At 32.8% G+C, this 20877-nt stretch overlaps 1 protein-coding gene and 1 long non-coding RNA gene across 5 annotated transcripts; both read left to right on the plus strand.

Annotated features, from left to right (window-relative positions):
- The first annotated feature begins 1625 nt into the window (after nt 1-1625).
- On the plus strand, nt 1626-10351 carry LOC134248374 (uncharacterized). The gene is made up of 3 exons (XR_009988039.1): nt 1626-1682; nt 9171-9237; nt 10155-10351. It is a non-coding gene; the product is annotated as an uncharacterized LOC134248374 (long non-coding RNA).
- A 514-nt stretch (nt 10352-10865) lies between these two features.
- Nucleotides 10866-20053, plus strand: LOC134248381 (uncharacterized). Of its 4 annotated transcripts, none has more exons than XM_062730810.1 (5): nt 10866-11151; nt 16717-17109; nt 17354-17560; nt 18085-18158; nt 19394-19529. In XM_062730810.1, exons 1-5 carry the CDS (start codon nt 11149-11151, stop codon nt 19401-19403), a joined length of 687 nt encoding a protein of 228 aa, XP_062586794.1. In that variant the 5' UTR covers nt 10866-11148; the 3' UTR covers nt 19404-19529. The 4 variants fall into 4 exon arrangements, with proteins under 4 accessions (XP_062586794.1, XP_062586781.1, XP_062586787.1 ...); XM_062730797.1 differs by having other exon boundaries at nt 10870-11151; nt 18085-18235; nt 19394-20053; XM_062730803.1 differs by lacking the exon at nt 10866-11151 and adding an exon at nt 13557-15406 and having other exon boundaries at nt 18085-18235; nt 19394-20053.
- Nucleotides 20054-20877: the final 824 nt, after the last annotated feature.

Genomic DNA, 20877 nt, shown 5'->3' on the forward strand with positions numbered 1-20877 from the left:
AGTTAAACTACCAAGATAAAAAAATTATATATTTCACAAATAATATACAAAGACTTTGTGTTTCCTGGTGATCCTTATAAATAAACAGCTATTTTATTTTTAATAAAACATGCTTAACGGAGCATGCTTCGTTTTCGCACACTCACATTACCTAGACATTTTATTGATATTAAAAATTGCACAGTTGTAGCGCAAAAAAGTAATGAATTTTTGCCCGTCGCAAGAGTATTCATGAAACGTCACTTGGTGAAATTTTGAATTAAATTGGAAGGAATATGACTGTTTAATAACTAATTATAAATAAAATAAATAATCAACGCGTCAAAATTAAGTCAAGAATGGGAACGTCATTGAACGTCATAGAGCACAGAGCTACTTAAAATTATGTGTGCATACAGGAAAATGTCTAAAAGGAGACTAAAATGCTTCTGAAATTGCCTTTGCGTACACAGGACAAAAGTATTCAAAGGGTAGTAGCTTTATAAAGATGGAAGGATTAACATTTTCAATAATCAACTCCTGCCATATCGCATCACCCCGTTCATGCTTTTTGCATGGATGTTGCGCCAAGGGATTTTGCATTGATTTCATACCTAATCACTTAACTGCGCTGACCCTTTATTTAAATATCCCACTAATATCCGAAACAGCACAAAAACATTATAAAAGAAAAGAAACATATCTTGATATAAATATTTAAGTTTTAAGAAAAGTCTAAAGATTGAAAGATATTTAGAACTCTGAAAAAGCTTAACGGATTTGAAATTTGATTGTCACGTCACTGAACGTCAAGTGATTGCTCCGTGTACTCTATCACCACAAAGTAAAAATCTTTGTATTTTTTTTTATTCTAGTAAATGGACCTGATTTTTATATACTATTAAACAAAAGATATGAATTTTTATCAGACATAGGCCAAAATTCACAGTTTGCAATAGATTTTTCGTAAATCATTGGGTCTGCGAACAATCCTCGTATAGCAAGAATATTTGAGAAATAGTTCGATTTTCAATGAGGAATATTCGGTCTACAATCATTATGTTGAATTGTCAGTATTCGGCTTATGGATTTACAACTACATTTATTTACTGCAAAGAAATTTAATCGACGTAGAACGACGAGGTGAAAGAGAATAGAAATTCAATATGTATACAAAAATTACAGAATCTGAAAAGTGCTAGATCCCAAGCTTTACGCTGAAATAAGTCAATTATGTTTAGATATAACTTGTTAAAATCATGTGTATTGACATTTTTTTTTATTTTAAAGACAATATAAGGATAACGCAGGAGAGAAAAATTTTGAATGTAATCTGTAAAAAAAAGAAAAGAAACCTTATCACTTCCTTATTAATAGATTTTAAAAAATAATGAAATGGTATATGTAGATGTACAATGTAGTTAAAAAGCACCATAAACAGATACTGGCAAGTCAGTTATTAGGTTTCTCATTATACGACCATATTTGATCGAAAACATATTTATTTAAATTTATGAACTAGATTAAACAGCAAGCATTAATGCCAACGACCGTATCTGCTTTTCTTCTAAAGAGATAAAATGGTGCATGAAATAATTTAATTTGACACATAGAAGAAACATTGCCATTTCTTTATTGTATCTCGTATTACACGGTGAGGCGGAAGTTAAAAAATCATTAAATCTTCCTGGTTTGGACATGAGGTAAGGTATTTTTTCTTCTTTTTTTAAATTTATTTTAATTTTTCTAATATGTTAGTTTTGTATGCTAATTTTTTTAACATATCGAGGAGAATTTTATCTCATTTATTTCATTTTTTTATTCTTTTAAAAAAAGGGGGGGGGGGCAAAAATCGTTATCAGATTTAAATGACATTTTGGTAATGCATAACCTTTTTAGCGCAGGGAAGCAAGTTTTTTTAATGTTTATAAAGTCTACCTTCTATCTTTTAGTCATTGTCTTTTCATATTTTTTCCACTGAACCGTGCGTTTATCTTAGATTCAGAATTTTTTTATCGCAAATAATAAGCTGTACAGTGAAGGTATGCAGTGAAAATATCGGCGATAATTTTTTTGTTGTGATTAAATACATTTGAATGTAAAAGGGGAACAAAAGTTATGACGTATTTTCATTTAATTTAATGATTTGATTTGCACGATTTCTTATAAAAGTGAGAAATGACTACATGTGAAGGTGTATGAAAAAGAAAATCAGTATTAAATTATTCGCCGAGATACATTTGCACAGTTTAATCCTGACATCATAATCGAATTCGCGAAGCTCTGCATAACTCGAGGTACCGAAGGGGGTTCTTAACATAGCTGCGTAAGAAATAGTAATTATTGCAAATAATTTCATTTATGTGACATGTTCTTGCTTTATTATGTTATTATATAACAGTGTCTGTATTGGACATAGCTTAATACTAAGCAGCTATTCGGTTCTTTTATTGAACTAATTTTACCCTTTTCCACGTGATCTTTATTGATCCGTTTACCAAAAGAGAAAGCATGGTTTACATGAACTGCTGAATTTTTCGAATTTATACCATATTTCCCAAAGAAATCCTACAACTTTTGTTGTGATTCCATTTTGAAGATTTCGGACGATGTGATCTGCTTGTTATTTGCAGAAAAACGTCTGTAAAGTGAGTTTTTGTTGCGAAATCGGCCTTGTAAAGTTTACATGCGGGCATTAAGCATGCTGAGGAAGTCACAATTCAGGACGACCAAAATACTTTACATGTGATTTTTACATGGATATTCTATTACTACGAGTCGTCTGGGGAATAATATGGTCAATTGAAGTAAATTTGGTAAACGATCGATAAACAGTGTCAGTGTATCTACAGTGGTGTAAAATATGTAGTAAATAATGTCGGGCTCGAGATCCCGAAAACTCTTACATGAACTATGTCAGCTGTAAACATAGACCCTTCGCTGTAGGTCTCTGCTGTAAACAATAATATTAAATTACATTATAGACCTGACAGTGTATAGACTTTTTCCTGGGAGGTTTTTGCAACTGGCCGTCAGTGAATCACCTACATCGTTAATCCTAACACCATGATCAAGCCTGGAGATTTTATCAATCACACCGGTAACTTCATAGGAACTTTTGCCTATTTACGGTGATTTGCAATTTGCTGAGCTTAGAAAATGTGCATCTATGTGATAACATCATTTCTATTAACTGTCCATCCAAAATATCACAAGATAGTTTGCTTCTTACATTCACCTTGGCCAGGGAATAACAACCTGTTTGTTACAGTGGAAACCTTTCGCTTCTTCAAGGACTTGAATGTCAGAATCATCTACACAAACCAGATATTGATGAGTGAATATAAACAGCTCAGCAGTGACGAGTGTTACCTTTTTACAAGTTGTGAGATCTCCATTGATGCTGATGTAGTATTCACTTGACACTCCTGCATTCCCAGTATAAAACAGGCCAGTATAGTATAGTACTTCTGATGAAGTCATGTGTTATCCATTAAAATTAAGTTAACTAGCTCATAATTAAAGGCTCAAGTTTTTTTAGTTCCTTCTATAATTTTGCAATATTTTTACCAATACAGGTATTATACTTGGTAACAAATCCTGCTTTTCCTTTTAAGAGTTTGAACAATGAATGATCTTACTCAAGTTTACTTATATGTTGTTCACGGAGCCAAAAATATTGTTTGGAGTTAGTTGCCTATAGGATGTTGGTAAAATATTGTCATTATATGGGTACACAAATCTGATTGTGTATGATTCAAATTTTCAATTGTTTAATCAAGACATAGTGTACGTGGGACCACATACACATTTATCACATAAACTGTGCAGGTCATAGGCACAGCTTGTATATAGGTAGAATGATTAACATGATTTAATGCTGATATAGTATTGTTGCTAAGGGTGCACACCATAGTTTGAGGTGACCTTTTACTGAGAATTAGTGTAGAAGTGAGGTCCACATACACTACTTATGTTTACCAGGCAAACCCACCACTGATTTACATGTTATGTTGTATTTTATGATTGTGAAGGACCATATTCACATTCATTTCACTGACACATTTGGTTGACTCTTGTAGGAACATATACGCATATTTTGTGGACATGTGCAGAACAATATGCATATGTATTTTGTTGACTTGGACAAGACCATGTGCACATGTATTACCTTTTGACTCATGAAAGATTATATGCACATGCATTTTGTTGATCTGGGCAGAATTATATTCACATGTATTTTGTCAACTCATGCAGAACCATACATAATTATGCCAAATTGACATACATTTTGTTTTGTTGACTTGTACACAACCATATGCACATGTATTTTGTTGACTTAGTCACTTGTGCAGGACCATATGCACGTGTATTTTGTTGACTTAGTCACTTGTGCAGGACAATATATGCACATGCAAGTTGTTGACTCATGCAGGTCCCTATGCACACATTTTTTGGTGACTTGTGTAAGACCATATACACATGAATTTTGTTGAACTGTGCAGGGAAAAGTGTGCAGGACCAGATGCACTTGTGTTTGTTGACTTGTGTAAGACCATATGCACATGTATTTTATTGGATTGTGCAGGACCGTATGCACAGTAATGCACTTGTGTTTGTTGATTTGTGTAGGACCATATACACATGTATTTTATTGGATTGTGCAGGACCATATGCACAATAATGCACTTGTGTTTGTTGATTTGTGCAAGACCTGCATGGTAGTACATTATGACATGCAAGTTTTGTTGACTTGTGTAGGACCATATACACATGTAATATGTTGAATTGTGCAGGACCATATGCACTTGTGTTTGTTGATTTGGGGAACCTGCATGGTAGTGAATAATGACATATATTTTTGTTGATTGTGTAGGACCATATACACATGTGATCTGTTTTGCTGACTTGTGCAGGACCATATGCACTCATGTTTTCTTGATTTGTGCAGGACCATATGCACACATGATGTATTCATATGTCTTGCAGGACCTGAATGCAACTGCATAATGACATACATCTCTGTTGACTTGTGTAGGACCATATACACATGTAATTTGTTGACTTGTGCTTGTCTATGGACAAATGTTTTTGGTTGTCTCAGGCATGATTATATGCACTTTTTCTGAAGTGAATCAAGAACCATAGGTATCTAAATAAAGTGTGCAGAAGTGTGTTGAATAACATGCATATTTGGCATTATCATGTTCTCCAGAATCAATCACAAGTTTATAATTTATAAGTTAGCAATTTATTTGCAATACATATTTAAATATATATTTAAAATGTATAATAATGCATGTTTGCTCTCTTTCTTGGTAAAATAATGTTATAATGAGAATAATTTATGCTGCATATATGTAGACATATTCTCATATTGGAATTTACATAACCTGTTATTCCCTGTTGATTTATTGCAGCTGTGCAATACCCAAAGTAAAATAATTATGTCATTCTCTAAGAATTTATCTTGCATGTTCTGATTGCTCAGTTGTATAGAACATGGCTTAAAATATTGATTTAGATCAGAGCACTTGATTTAAAAAAAATGAATATCATAGACTGGATAGTAGTTTACACTTTTATTTTTCCAGAGTTACCCATCCCACCAAATTAGAAACAGACACTATCCACACTGGGTAACACTTGCAGAAGCTATATAGGCCATGTGGAAACAACAGTCAGAAATCAGATATGCATGCACAGACAACACAACAGTGGACAAACAAGTGCCCATTACCAAGGACATTGCCTCAACATAGGAAAGTATTGTGGCAACAGCCACTTTAAGTTTGGGTGGTGTATTGGTTCATGTTTCTGGGGACTGCTCTGTCAACAAGTCCATTGAGTAAGATAATATCATGATCAAATGGTTTTTCACTTAATTCAATAGTTTCTTTAAAAAATATATATCCTAATTTTGAAATAATGATTTTTATACACTTCATGTCTTTTTTCAGTACATGAAGCAAACTTTTGTCAATTCTTCTGAAACAGGGGTTAGAGATATGCAGCAGGGCCCAAAATTTTAAAGTCCAATCACTTTAACTCAATTGACGGATGCATTTTAAATATTGTGGTTAAAAAAAAAACTTTAATCTAAAAACTAACCTCATTCAGGATAAAGAGATTCATTTGAATATTTCAAAGCTTTGATCAAGATCTAGTAAACTGAAAGTCTTGTCAGAGGGATATTTACAAGTTTTATGTCAGATGGTACTAAACTACCTAAAATAAAACTTTCTAGAAATCAAGAAGACTTAGGGTGATCCTAGGATCATTAATATATATATATATATATATATGTATATTTTTTTTTAGATGGAAAATGAAAGAAAATGGTAAAATCACAGGCCCTTTAAAAGATACACATTTTGTTGAAATCGTATCTCCTATAATAGTTGTTCTACAAAATATGAAAAAAAGGGTGAACACAGTTCATGAATCATCTCTATAATCAATCTCTGCAGAGCTCAGTAGTCGTCGAGCGGGACCATACGTTTGACAAATGCAAATTACTGTAGCATAATGGTATCCAAATGAGGATTTTACTGTCATGCAGGATAAAATACATGCTTATTAACCCTGCAATTCCTATTGATGATGCATTTAAGCTTATGCATACGATTGTTGTATGCAATGTTGTTTCACTAAACATGGGACCATACATGTTAAGAAAGTTACATCACTTGGTATATGGAATATCTCAGTTAACACAGGACCATATGTGTTAAGTTGTTGCATCATGTTGTATATGGAATATTTCTCTAAACACGGGACCATACGTGTTTAGAAAGTAGATGTTTTGTACATGAAATGTTTTACTAAACACAGGACCATATACATGTTTAGTAGGTTACATCATGTTGTAATAGATATTGGCTAAACACAGGACCATATGTGTTTGAATAGTTAGATCATCTTGTACATTCCATGTACAAGATGATCTAACTATTCCATGTTTCACTAAACACGGGACCATACGGGTTTAGAAAGTACATTGTGCATGGAATGTTTCACTAAACACGGGACCATACGTGTTTAGTGGGTCACATGTTGTAAATGGAAGATTGTCTAAACACGGGACCATACGTGTTAAGGAATTTATACCACTTTGTTTATGTTATATGTCACTGAGCACGGGGCCATACGTGTTGAGGCAGTTTCATTACTTTAAATATACACAGTGTTTATTAATTTATTTGAAATGTCTCTTGCTGACATCAGTTACCAATAGTATGTCAGATAAGCGTTATACCATATGTATGACATTATCTGTATTGCCAGATTCCGCTTATTAGCTACATTACAGCTTTTCCTTTTTTTCAAGCAGATCTATTTCATTTTTCGTGTTTTTAGAGAAAACTAGCAATGTCTCTCTATTTTAAAATAAGTTATTGTAATTCAAAGTTTGCTGTTCATTCTATCCAGGAAATAACATATTACCTGGTGTCTGAAAAGTGTTTACAAAACTTTTAACCATAAGAAAAGACCAGCTGGGATAGGATTCAATATTTATAAATTTAAATTATGCAATAGGCTGAAAACACCTTGTGTAGCAGGGGCCAAGCCAGAAGTTGTCTGTTGGTTCCTTATACCTATCCTCACAAATTCAAACCCTCAGTTTGGTAATCTGTTTTTCCTCTCGAGTGGTCAGAAGTTGTCTGCAGTTAAGAGGAACATTTTTATAAGTTTGACATCTCGGTTGACTGGTCAGAAGTTGTCTGCAGTCATGTGACACATTTTATGCAGCATGGTGTATGTTTGACACCTTTGTTGACTGCTTCAGAAGTTAACTGTCTGCAGTCACGAGGCATGTTTTTATGTCTATGCAGCATGATGTATGTTTAGCAACTTTGTTGACTGAACAAAAGTTGCCTGCAGTTAAGAGGCACTTTAATGCTGCATGGTGTTTGTTTGATACCTTTGTTGACTGGTCAGAAGTTGTCTGCAGTCAAGAGACACATTTTTATGCAGAATGGTGTAAGTTTAACAACTCTGTTGACTGCAGCATGGTAGATATTTGATACCTTTGTTGACTGGTCAGAAGTTGTCTGCAGTCAAGAGGCATATTTTGATGCAGAATGGTGTAAGTTTAACAACTTTGTTGACTGCAGCATGGTGTATGTTTGATACCTTTGTTGACTGGTCAGAAGTTGTCTGCAGTCAAGAGGCACATTTTGATGCAGAATGATGTAAGTTTAACAACTTTGTTGACTGGTCAGAAGTTGTCTGCAGTTGACAAGGTCAGTGTTCATGATTATAAATTCCCATTTTGCTGTCTGGTTAATATTTACTACAGACAGGTGTTTTGTATACTTTTTAAAATTATTTGATGTTTTGTCCTTTGTAATGTTTTCACTCAGTCTTATTGGATGTTTCTTTTTCTTGTTCACAATAACTATTGTATTGTCTTTTGAACTGAGTATATGTCAATTTAAAAAAAAATGATGTTTAAATGCTTTTGTATTAATCATCCTGTTGAGGAATTTTGCGTCTCCTGCCAAGACGCCTTTGGGTGGGTGGATCCAATCTCTGATTGGATTGTGGCTGTTTGTTATTTTGTTTTCCCACCTTTTTTGATGACAGGCAGCAGTTTAGAGCATTTTGTATATGTCTTCCAAACTTATGATGTTTATAAGGGGGTCAACTTAAAATGCATGTATATTGTACCTTGTGAAAGATTACAGGGTTTGAATTATTATTCTAGTCTGGTTGACCCCCCTTTTGCCTATGTACATCATGTTACAATGTCATTATGATGCTGGGGGTCAGATTGTGTAATATTTTGACTAAGATGTGTAATATTCTATATTTGAGTCCTCCTTTTTCTGACCCCCATTTTGTTAACTGTGTTTTACTTTTCCGTCATTTACTTTAATAAATGACATATTTCACTTCAGCATGACGTTATTTGTTTTTGCCTGTTTATCAAAAAACAAGCTCAGTCGTTTGGCAGGAGAACTAAGGAACATAAAAAAACTTCGACAAATCCATAGTATTCGAGATATCGGATTTCGAGATACCGAAGTTCAGCTGTATTTATAAAACCAATATGAAACAATACTGGAAAATTTCATCACGTTCAACTTCATTAAAATCTGAGCTTTCTAAACATGGATATTTGTAGAATCCGGAGAAAGGGGAACATTTGTTTAAAATATTCATATCTTTAAAAAAATCTTTTGCAGATTTTACTGAGAATGAAAATTCTTTATCTCCTCATCCTTAGCGCCGTCAGGTTTATTCAGGAAAGTTGTAAGTAAATCAAACAATTCAATATCTTTCCCTTTATTCTTGAATTGTCATCTTTTAAAAAATTCTAAATGCAATACCTAAATTGATGAAGATTATCAAACAGTTTATCAAGAACAAATAAAACATTTACCTTACATTCTAAAATACAATTTTTAAAATTTCATTTATACATGTACCATGGTCTTCAAACTTCCTCAAATAATTTATTCTCTCCATGCATGAGTCTACTCTGCTCTGTTTTTTTTTTTTTTTTTTTTTTTTTTTTTTTTTTTTGGTGAAATATAAAAAAAATGGATGATACATGTAAAATGCAATGAACACCAGGTAAATTTCCTTCATGATTATAATGTAAAAAACCTGACTGAACATCTATTCACAAACATAAAACGATAGATTACGACAATAACTGATCGAAGGTATTTTGGAGAAAAGACGTCTTGAACTGTTTGTAAAAGTAACCTCCCAGCCTAATTTAGATTCAACCTCAATGCTTTAAATTTATTTCAAATTGTTATACACCATCAAAGATCATTCTACAAAAAATTATAGTAATAGTTTACTTGTAAATCGTCATTTAATTAGATAAAAGATTTGCTTTATAATGTTACAGTATTAACGTTAGTTGTCTACGTCACAATTAAGTTACGTTAAAAACGTATTAGGCCGCTTGATGGAACTTTAAAAAATGTTCAATTTCAGGCCATTTTAAAACAAATTGTCTTATTGGCGACAATTAAATTAAATTACAAGGAATGAAGCCTAGATAACCTTTTTAAAACATACCATTATTTTTGGCAGTTTACACATTTTAATAAACCGCTTCACAATTGATAAAAAAGTAAATGTCCTCAAGTTATGTTATAATTATCATACATGTATAATAGGTTAAAATAACCTCCATTCCTTAAATAATTCAGACCAGGAGGACCCATGTACAGAATACAGTGAAATCTCCGACCTATTGAAAAGAAGTCCATCCTACAAACAGGATGTGATGCCTCTCTGTGACAATCACCTGACTACTGGCTGGTACAGGGCAGGATACCTTAAAATGCCAACATCTCCACCTCCTCTTGGATCTTGTGGGACTTATTATCCATACTGGTTGAAAGGTGACAATAAAAAGAGTAGATGAAGTAATACACATCTAAAAGCAACAAAATAAAGAGACAGAAACCGGTGCTAAAAAGTCTTCAGTGATTTTATCAGATAAAACATTTACCAATTTTTATTTATTCAATTACATATTATGCGTTTTTATTGCAGCCCGGAGGACCGGGCTGCTCTATACATATAAGTTTAGGTGTTGGTGTATGGGATTGACGTCGAGAGTAGTTATTCAGAATTTTAGGTTCGCTGTACATTAAAAAGATTTTACATAGGAATGTTCTTTCCCTTCATAAATTAGGAAATATGCAATATAATTACTTGCATGAAGTACATCTTCCAAAATAAAAATATTTACATATGTTATATATAAATTTGCTCATAATTTACTATCGAAAAAACAACAGCTCCCGTTTTTTAGAACATTAGATTTTACTTAGCGGATAAAAACGTACGTTACCATGGTTACCATTATTTTATTTCATTTAGCAAAATTTTTATATATTTTTAATGATAGTTGATGCGTGTGTCTTATTTTTATAAATATTTTATGCAGCCAACAATTACTCGACGAGATGATAAAGTTTAAAACAGTGTACCGTGTCGTTTTTTTGTTCCATTTTCATCCGATTAGAAGCTTTTCTTGATAGTCTCAATCATACAGACGCACGCTGCTGTCATGTTTTATCACGCAATTTGGAGCGATTTGATGATCGAGACGAATTTACACTGAGAATTTGGCGGCAAAGCGAGGTCGGCGTGGTGATTTAATTTGGCGAAGTCTGTCAAACCAACGGAGTCAAAATGGTAAGACATGTAATGGGTAGAATTCACCAAGGCATTGATAAGTTTTGTCCTTTCAACGGAATACAATGCACTGCTATTGCTTTTTTAGCTCTTGTAGTCTTCAGTGGCATGTCGAGGGATCGCCCACTAACATGGGTAGACGAAGTTACCCCCAATGATATAGATAATCTAGTGAATGAAGGCACTTCGTTGAACGCATATATTGCCTGCAGAGTACGGGGTGTTTCGGGATATCTGACACACAATGATTTACCAAGTTCGCTTCGAGATTGGATGCCACATAGCATGCACTCTCCCAATTACGAGATTCAAACTGATATTTTTTTCGGTAGAATAGGTAGCAATAATGAATATGAATTCGGACAAAATACTCTAGAAAATTCTATGAATCAGGCGTCAATTATAAGTCCTTTCTTAATGTTTACATCTAGGGGACTGACAATTTCTATTGTTTGTGATCTTATAAATGATAGGTATGCCATTTTTGATTCACATCAAAGAAATGAAAATGGTTTGTTGGATGAATCAGGAAATGCAGTTCTACTTCTTTTTGACAGCATTGACAGCATACTTGATTTTCTAAATCGTGATTATATTGGATACTCGTATGAATTAAGCCCAGTTATTTTTAACTATGATGTTCATCAGCAACCCCAGCCTCACTTTTTCCATTCATATGCAAAACACAGAAAAAAGTTTTAAATTAAAAAAAAGCACCTATCGTAAAAGAAAATGCAGATCTCAAGATGAAGCATTTGTAAATACATGTACAGAAACTTTTTCAAGTCCTTCTGATGTCGTAAATGAAAACAGCACAATTAATAGCATTAATATGACCAATGTTGGTTATACTTGCACAGTAGAAACATCAAAACCATCAGTGGAATTCTTAAATTGTGATTTGCACAATTCTGAATATGAAGTGCATATTAGACAAAAACCCTCCAGTTATTGCAAGTGTTGTGATAGAATTTTATTTCCTGAACAGATAGTTAATTTGAAAGAAATTACAGCTACTGCAGAAATGTTAGAATTGTCATATGATGATGTTCTCTGTCGTTATTGTCATGGAAGAATTAAGCAAAATAAAAATTGTCCATTGAGTACTAAGTTGAACAACCTTGATAATGGTCGTATACCAACAGAGCTGTTAAAACTATCAATATTGGAGAAACGCATGATTTCCCTTATTCAAGTTTTTTTGTCCATTCATATTTTACCTGGTGGTCAGTATGCTGAAAAGGGATTGGTACTAAACTTGCCAATGAATGTACAGGAAATAGCTGATCAGTTGCCCAGAAATTTTGAAGAAAATTCAACATTATCTGTGCATTTCTTACACAGCGAACCTGTTGTCACGAATAAACACTTCATCAGTTGCAAAAATTTGAGAGATGCTTTTATGTGGCTTATAGTAAACAACCCTCTTTATAAGGAAATCAAACTTAATCAAAGTATTGACATACTTACTCATTTGGATGATGAATTGTTAAATGGGTATGAATCGTCGTCTCATTTAGATGATAATTTTAATTATTCTTCTTTGACACCTTTAGATGTAAATACACCTATACTAAATGCTTCTGCCTTTATAAGAGAGGGTGTTATTAAGGTTTCGAGCTCTACTCATCAACCTGTTAACATTTTTAATTTAACATCAGGAGAGGAAATGGCATTTCCCTGGATATTTCCATATGGAGTTATTGGCTTAAGACATCATAGAGATACCCATGTTAATCCCTCCATGTATTTCAAATATAGGTTATATAATAGACATGCAGAGTTTAGATATAACTTAACATATTTGTTACACTCCTGTGTTTCTTACAATGTCTCATTGCTTAAAAGTGAAATAGGAGTTCATATGCGTATGTGTAAAAGTAGAGATGACAGATTTACAGCCGCTGACATAAGACATAGTAACCAGGCTTCTGATGTTTTGGAAAATTCGTATATGTTTATAAAGAACATAAAAGGGACTATTGCTTACTTTAAAAATGCACTTTATAATTTACTGTCAATGGTTCGATGTCTTGGACCCCCTACAATATTTTTGACTTTGTCTGCTGATGACAATCATTGGACTGAACTTGGAATGTGCCTTAAAAACTTGACCTATGAGGAAGCATTCAGACATGGAAGTTTCTCATCATTTATGAAGGATGATCCATTGATGACAGCTTTGTTTTTTAATCGTCGTTTCAAATATTTGTTGAATGATGTGATATTAGGGAAAGGACAGCCATTTGGACAGATTCAAGATTACTTTGGTAGAATGGAATTCCAGAATAGAGGAAGTCCCCACATGCATATGTTTTTATAGGTGAAAGATTTTCCAACAGAAGTTAGAGAAAATAATAAACAATTTTTTTCTGAGATATATTGATAAAACAATTCATGCAAATGTTCCAAAAAGTGATTCAGAATTATGTAAGTATGTGACTAAGTATCAAACACACTCTCATACATCTTATTGCCAGAATCGACTTACAAGATGTAGGTTTCACTTTCCACATCCAGTGTCACCAGATACAAAAATTGTCCAAAACATAGACATGTCTAAATCAAACAAAGGTAAATTTTATGTTCTTAGAAGGAATGATCAGTCTACTATGATTAATCCATATAATCCTGTTGTATTACGGCATTGGCGTGCCAATATGGATGTCCAACTTGTCTGTAATGCAGAGGGAGTGGCATACTATGTCTGCAGTTATTTGTGCAAGTCTGAGCCAGAGGATTTAAAATCGGCATTAGGCAACCTGATTCTTAATGTATTTAAACAAAATCCAGATTTGGAAAAGCACAAAAAATTATTACAAATTGGTTTATGTGTTCTTAAGCACCGTCGTCTTAGCTCGCAAGAGGCGGCATATCGTCTAGGTGATTTAAACTTGCTTCACACTAGCCGCTCTTTTGTAAATTTAAATACTAGATTACCAGAAAAAAGATTTCGACTTCTCGAAGGAGCTCAAGAAATAGCTTTGCTTGACAATAATAGCACTGATATATTTCATTCCAATATGTTAGATTATTATCAGAATAGGCCTTCAAGTATTGAAGCAATGTCATATTTTAAATTTGCATCATTATACGTTAAAGCTCAACCCTTGAAAGAGAACTCGCGCACAAATGCAAGTGAAAGAATTTACATTCAAAAGTATGATATATACGTACATGAGACCCCAAAAAAGTCCAAAAATAATAAGATTTACAAACTTGCCACTCCACAGTGATGATTACTATTACAGTTTACTACTGATGTTACTTCCTCATCGAGATGAAAAGGAATTGACTCGTGATTTCCCAAGTGCTAAAGAAGCATTTCTTGCCAAACGCCATCTTTTTGATGTTTCTGTCCCTTATGAAAAATTTTCATTTGTTGAAAAAATAGAGACTATTATGCGTCGTATACAAATGTGTGAACAGGAACTAGAAAACAGCCAGATTGATTTTCACTTGCAAGAAAATAGTACTAGAATACAGTCTTTTGAAAGTTTGTGTTCATATAAAATAAATGAAGTGTCGCATGTTACACAAACTGATAGCTTAGCTACATCATATTTACCATTTACTTCACAAGAACAATTGCATATGCATTCTTTACAGTGCTCAATGTCATTTGCGGACTATGAAGCATGTGTTAGTAAGTTGTCAGAGACTCAATTATTTTCTCTTAATATAATTAAAAATCATTTTCAAACAAATCAGAAAAATTCATTTCATTTATTTATAACTGGTGGTGCTGGCACTGGTAAATCTTTTTTATCGAAAGTAATAATCGCATTTTTAGAACTTTACACATCTTGCATTCCTGGGGCTAACCCTGTTTTGGTTTGTGCACCTACTGGTACTGCTGCTAATGTCATTGTAGGTCAAACGATACATTCTGCATTTAAGATTCCAGTATCTAATTATGGAGAATATCAACCATTATCACCCTTTTGTTTGTCACAGCTGAGAAACATGTATGTCACTATTCATACACTAATTATAGATGAAATTAGTATGGTCAGTAGCACTATGCTCACTTATATCAGTAGAAGATTAAGTGATATTAAACAATGTGAATTACCCTTTGGAGGATTAAACGTAATAGCTATTGGTGATTTTTTTCAGCTCCGACCTGTGAAAGCATCTTTTGTATTTGAAAACACCATTTTGTGGGAATTATTTAAGCCAATTTTTCTGAAGGAAAACATGCGTCAACGAGATGACAATCTTTATGCCTCTTTGTTAAATAGAGCTAGAGTTGGTATGTTGACAAATAGTGATATCTCTTTATTAAAAAAAAGATTAATCAATCCTAATGCAAGTGGATATGAGACTGCTTTGAGAGTTTTTCCAACTAGAGCAAAAGTAAATTCCTACAATGAATTTAGGCAAAATTTGCTGAGTAACAATATTGAAACATTGCATGCAACCCACTACTTTGCATCAAATGATCCAAATGCAGGAAATGATGTTCCTAATTTTTTCATACCACAAGATGACAATGCTGCTGGTGGTTTACCATCATGTGTTAAACTTTCCATTAATTCAAGAGTCATGTTGATCAGGAATCTTAATACACAAAATGGTTTGGTCAATGGTGCCATGGGCTATGTAGAATCTTTCACTAGATCTCGAAGTGGTAAAATTGTATCAGTAAATGTGCTTTTTGATAATCGGATTAACACATGTAACAATCATAGCAATGCTACAGAACAACTCTCACAAAGGACCAATGCAATACCAATTGAACAATTACACCATCAATTTATCATCCATGGTCGACACATAGTAAGAGTGCAATTTCCAATCATTTTGTGTTTTGCATGCAATATACATAAGGTTCAAGGAATGTCACTAGACAAAATCTGTGTTGATATTGGACCAGATGTATTTGAACGAGGAATGGCATATGTAGCTTTAAGTAGAGTGAAGTGTTTGGATGGTCTTGGAATAATTTCTTTTGACCCAAAAGTAGTTTTGCCTTATGATAAAGTTCTTGAAGAATATGATCGTTTACGTAAATTTACTTACAGAAAGTAACTTTTTTTCCCTATTGTTAAAAATTGCAGTGAACTTTTATTGAATTTCCAGTTTCATGTGTGCTTGAAATTCTAACCTTTGACAACCTATATTTTCTCAAATTCTTGTTCTTTCTTTAGTACCAATATCAGAAATGTGTTAATTTTAAAAGTTAATTCAGTAGTGACCATGATTTTTTTCTAAGATACACAAATTAAATACATTTTCTTTGTAAACAGTATATTTTACAAATGGCCATTTTTTAATCTTTAAAGTTGAAAATTGGAAGAATAAATGATAATTCATTTTCTGCAGAATAAGAGATTCAGTGGCATTTTAGTTTTTGTTGAAGTGTACATGTATGATGGAAATATTTGACATTTATTTTATTTAACTTCATATACTCAGACATGATTCACAGAGGCATAAATTCAGAGCTTTGTTCAACAATATATATGATGCATATATTTATGTATATTCTTAAAGAAGAATAGAAAATTTCATTTCAAATCTGTTTATCATTAAGCATGTGTCACTATTTATTTAACACAGGAGCAGAATGAAACTTTTCAGTGCAAAGTTCTAAAAAAGTCTAAAGAGCTTCAACAGTACACAAACAATGGTGTGCAGATGATGTTTTTCAACTTGGTCTGTGCAGATAGAACTCAGTTTTACAGTTTAAGAGTTTACCAGAAACACAAGTTCAACAATATTTCTGTCGGAAGATCTTATAAATTCATCAATGCTGTCAACAAAGGTCAAAACAAATACTGGGTTGTTGCTAGCAGTTTGATAGCATTTACTTCTGGAGTTGATGTGCCTGAACAAATGGTAAAACAAATTCCACTGTTACCCGAGGAACAACCATTAACAGGGGTAAAGAGAAAACTGAACGAAGCAAGTTTATCTGACGAAAGGTCAACAATCACGGGAAAAAGTGTGCAGGTATAAATTTAACATATCAAACATGTAAAATATATCCACAAATATATATCGTTCTTTTATTAATTTTAGTCATAAGTATCAAAATTTTTAAAAAGGTTACTTTTGGCAATATGTTAATTGGTTAGAAAATTTAATGAAGAAGTGGAATGGCACAGAGCATCAACTTAACAAATTTGACTTGTACAGAATTAACAAAATTAATTGAACCAGTAAGTCATCTTAATCATTCTGATATATTTTGTAGGCATCACCAGTAAAGTATAGACGAGAAAATTTGGCCGTAAGATTACTCAACATTAAAGACCCATCTGGAACCGCAAAAGTTTGCTTATTTGGGGACAATGCTGAGATGAATTTTGAAGTGGATGATGGCGTTGAAATAAGTGGCCTGTACCGGAAAACTTACATGGGAAAGCAGCAACTTACATCATCACGTGCCACAACTTGCAGAGTACGTTCAAATGATTTAAACATTCACTGAAAAAGTTTGCTAATAACATATTTACAAATTTTATCTTAAGAAGAAATGCTATTTTATTAATCCCATTGTGTATTTGTTGAAAATATGTTTTACTCAAAATTCCTAGTTCACCAGACCCTTAATCTTTCATTTGTTTCTCAATTTAAATCCACTTTGTGCAACTTTTTTCGGCTTATCTAATGTTAACTTGCTCTTTAAATAACAAGTATTCACATCTCAGCGGGGGGAAGTACTATTGAGAATTGGCTCACAATTTCTTGTTTTAAGGTACATTGATACTCTGATAAGAGAGATAACTCTTAATGACACAAATGTCTATTATTTGTCAAGTAGAAGTGCATTTTTGTCAAATTTTGCCCAGCAAGCCATGGTATAGTTTGTATTTTATTCAGCATATACATTTCATTTGGAAAATCATAAAAATTAAGAAAAATTTTATATGAGTGAGCAGAGGATTTATGATCTTTAATTATCAGAAGTGATTTCTTTTACAGTTCCAAGACGTTGAAGGTATTTCCATTGCTCCAACAGACATAATGGATGATGACGACTTTCTCCCAGATGACAGGTGTGGTAAAAAAAGCATTAAAATCCAAGTTACAGACATAATGGATTTTGATGTTTATCACTGCTGTCCATCCAGAGGTACATTTACTCAGATTTGGAAACAAACATTATCAAGCAAGACAATTTTTAAGCTAAATCTTGTACATTTAATGTATTAAAGACTTATCTTACTTTCAATTAAGATACAGAAAAATATAGGGAAAATACTATTCAAGTTTTCCTGATTTTTTTTCCGTTAATACACCCCCCTCCTAAAAAAAAGGACATTGTCAAAAACAACTACAATTGAATTAATGTCCTGGCCCCAGGATCGTAAAGTATCTCAAGTCAAAACTTCATGTTGTACTTAAGGTATTCGATGTATTTTGAAGGAATTTTGAATAATTTTAAAGAGGCTGAGGGTGGCAGCCATTTTCAGACAATTTCCATCTCCTTTAAAAGAAGATCTCTATGCAAAGATATACAAGAATGATCAAATTTTAAAACAAAAATGTAGGATTTTTTTCTTTGCCAAATGATAGTTGACAACCTAAGATACGGTATTTAAAAAAAAGTTAAATCTGGTGGTTAATTTGTGATTATTTGTTGACCTCCCAGCCTCCTTAAACTAGTGAAAAATAGATTTATACTACATAACGATAAAAGTGACATGAACCAAATTCACAAGACTGATAACATGTAAGGATACCCTCATTTTGCACATTAAAAGATTTTGAAGAGTTATCTGCCCTTCATCTAAAGAAGAAAAAAAATTCAGTAAATAATTCATGTCATTTCATATTTTAATAAAGAGAGATTTTATGCATATTTTCACCAAGAGATTCATTTGAAATTCAAATTACTTTTTACGATATCTTATAAAAACACGCACTGTCCATAGACTTCAATGTAAAATTCAGTCTGAAATTAATTGGACAATAATCAAAATTTTGTAAATTTCTTTGATGGAGCATTTTTATTTGCTGTTGTTTGAAATTTTTAGAATAATTCAGTAATTTAGAAACATTTTACAGACAATGGAAAATTTGACTTGATTCAAAGTTTCTTTAATGATCATGGGACCTGGTTAAGGAGGCTGGGGTTCAAGAAATTCACCATCAGAGAATTATCCTTTATTTTCATAAGCAACTCTTCTCAGTGAGATGGGTTTAGTCTAAAATGGTCACAACACCAAGTCTCTTACACATGATGTATTAGTACATGTACTTCATATGTTCTTATCCTCATTTATTCTAGGATGCTATGACAAAAAATTGGTAAATAACAAATGTCCGACATGTGGAAGGGAAGAGGAGCAAGAGAAAAAATCCTGTAGAGTTCAGCTACTGTACAGCACCTGTGAAAAAACTAACCAAAAGATCACCATTTGGAAAGGAACACTGTCTGACATCATTAAGCAAGAAATTAATCTTGCATCTAATGATGACTTCTTGGAGCAGATATCCGGTCTTCTACCTATTTCTTTTGAAGCTGATATCATTGACAACAAATTTGTAAACATTAAGTAATATGCATGTGTTGAATAATTTTGACAACTACCAAACAACATTGCCTTTTTCTTGGCATTGTAAAGTGTATTTTCTATTTTAGTTTTACTTACTTGTATTACATGTAACATTAAGAAATGTGCATGAAAATGTATTTTTAGGTGTGACAAATGCCTGACAATTTTTTTAATCTTGAAATCATTTAAATGTACTACATGTAACATGAAGTAATGTTCATGAAAATGTATTTTTAGGTGTGACAAATGCCTGACAAAAATGTTTTTTTTTTTTAATCTTAAAATCATTTAAATGTACAACATGTAACATTAAGTAATGTGCATGAAAATGTATTTTGAGGTGTGACAAATGCCTGACAAAAATGTCTTTTTCTTAATATTTTAAATGTACTACATGTGGGTACAGTCCACTAATTGATTTCCCATAGGCGACAATGTTAACGTTTCTTCTCATAGCGATGTCCCTAATTTTCGTTCGGTAGTGAGTGACCCCTCAAATCAAAGCACATCAACTTGTCTTTCCTTGGTTAAAATCTCGAGGTGGCATGTCAGATTCGTTTTCCGGCAAAATGCGTCTGTCTGCGGGAAGTGAAAGTAGGGGAATTTCAGAATTCTCACTGGCGTTATAATACACAAAATAATTCGGCTGATCTTCTTGATAAAGTACATTTTCAAAGCTTTTTTGGTAGAAAAGATACTCCTTATCAACAAGTGTGAGGCTCAGTTCAGTACACCTGCCCAATTTTTTTTAAGCAAGTCTGCAATTTAAGGAACTTGTAATTTTTTCTGCACTACTTTCTTCTCCTACCGATTCTAAAAATAATTAGTGGGATGTACCCAATATGAAAAAGCATTTTTTTGATTTTACAATATTTCACACTGTTTGTCACTTTAGAGCATAAGTAGAGACATCATGCCAAGTTTCATGAAAATTCAACAATTAATTAAGATTTTACAGCATTTACAGTTCTATGTGTAATATCCTTAAAAAATGCTCCAATCTAGCCAAAACTGCACCCAAGTTTTGAGTCAAATTTAAGCCTATTAACACATTTATACCATTCTTAATCACCTTCATATCTTTAAATACATATAGTCAAATCATAATCAAGCACTTAATTGGGTCAATTTCACTTATTTTAAAAAAATAATGTATTTCCGCACAAAATATGACCACTTTTCACCCTCTAATTCATAGTTTCTCCAGATATGACAA

Source organism: Saccostrea cucullata, unplaced genomic scaffold, assembly GCF_032062105.1.
Source record: "Saccostrea cucullata isolate Sc308-1 unplaced genomic scaffold, CSIRO_AGI_Scuc_v1 ctg1470, whole genome shotgun sequence".
NCBI classification, from domain to species: Eukaryota; Metazoa; Mollusca; class Bivalvia; order Ostreida; family Ostreidae; genus Saccostrea; species Saccostrea cuccullata.

Excerpts from the sequence above, each read along its gene's own strand:
- LOC134248381 (XM_062730791.1), top strand. The coding sequence starts at position 14,284 with ATGCAAGTGAAAGAATTTACATTCAAAAGTATGATATATACGTACATG. Across the intron at positions 15,407-17,353 it reads GTTAAATAGAGCTAGAGTTG|GCATCACCAGTAAAGTATAG; the intron begins GTATGTTGACAA and ends TATATTTTGTAG.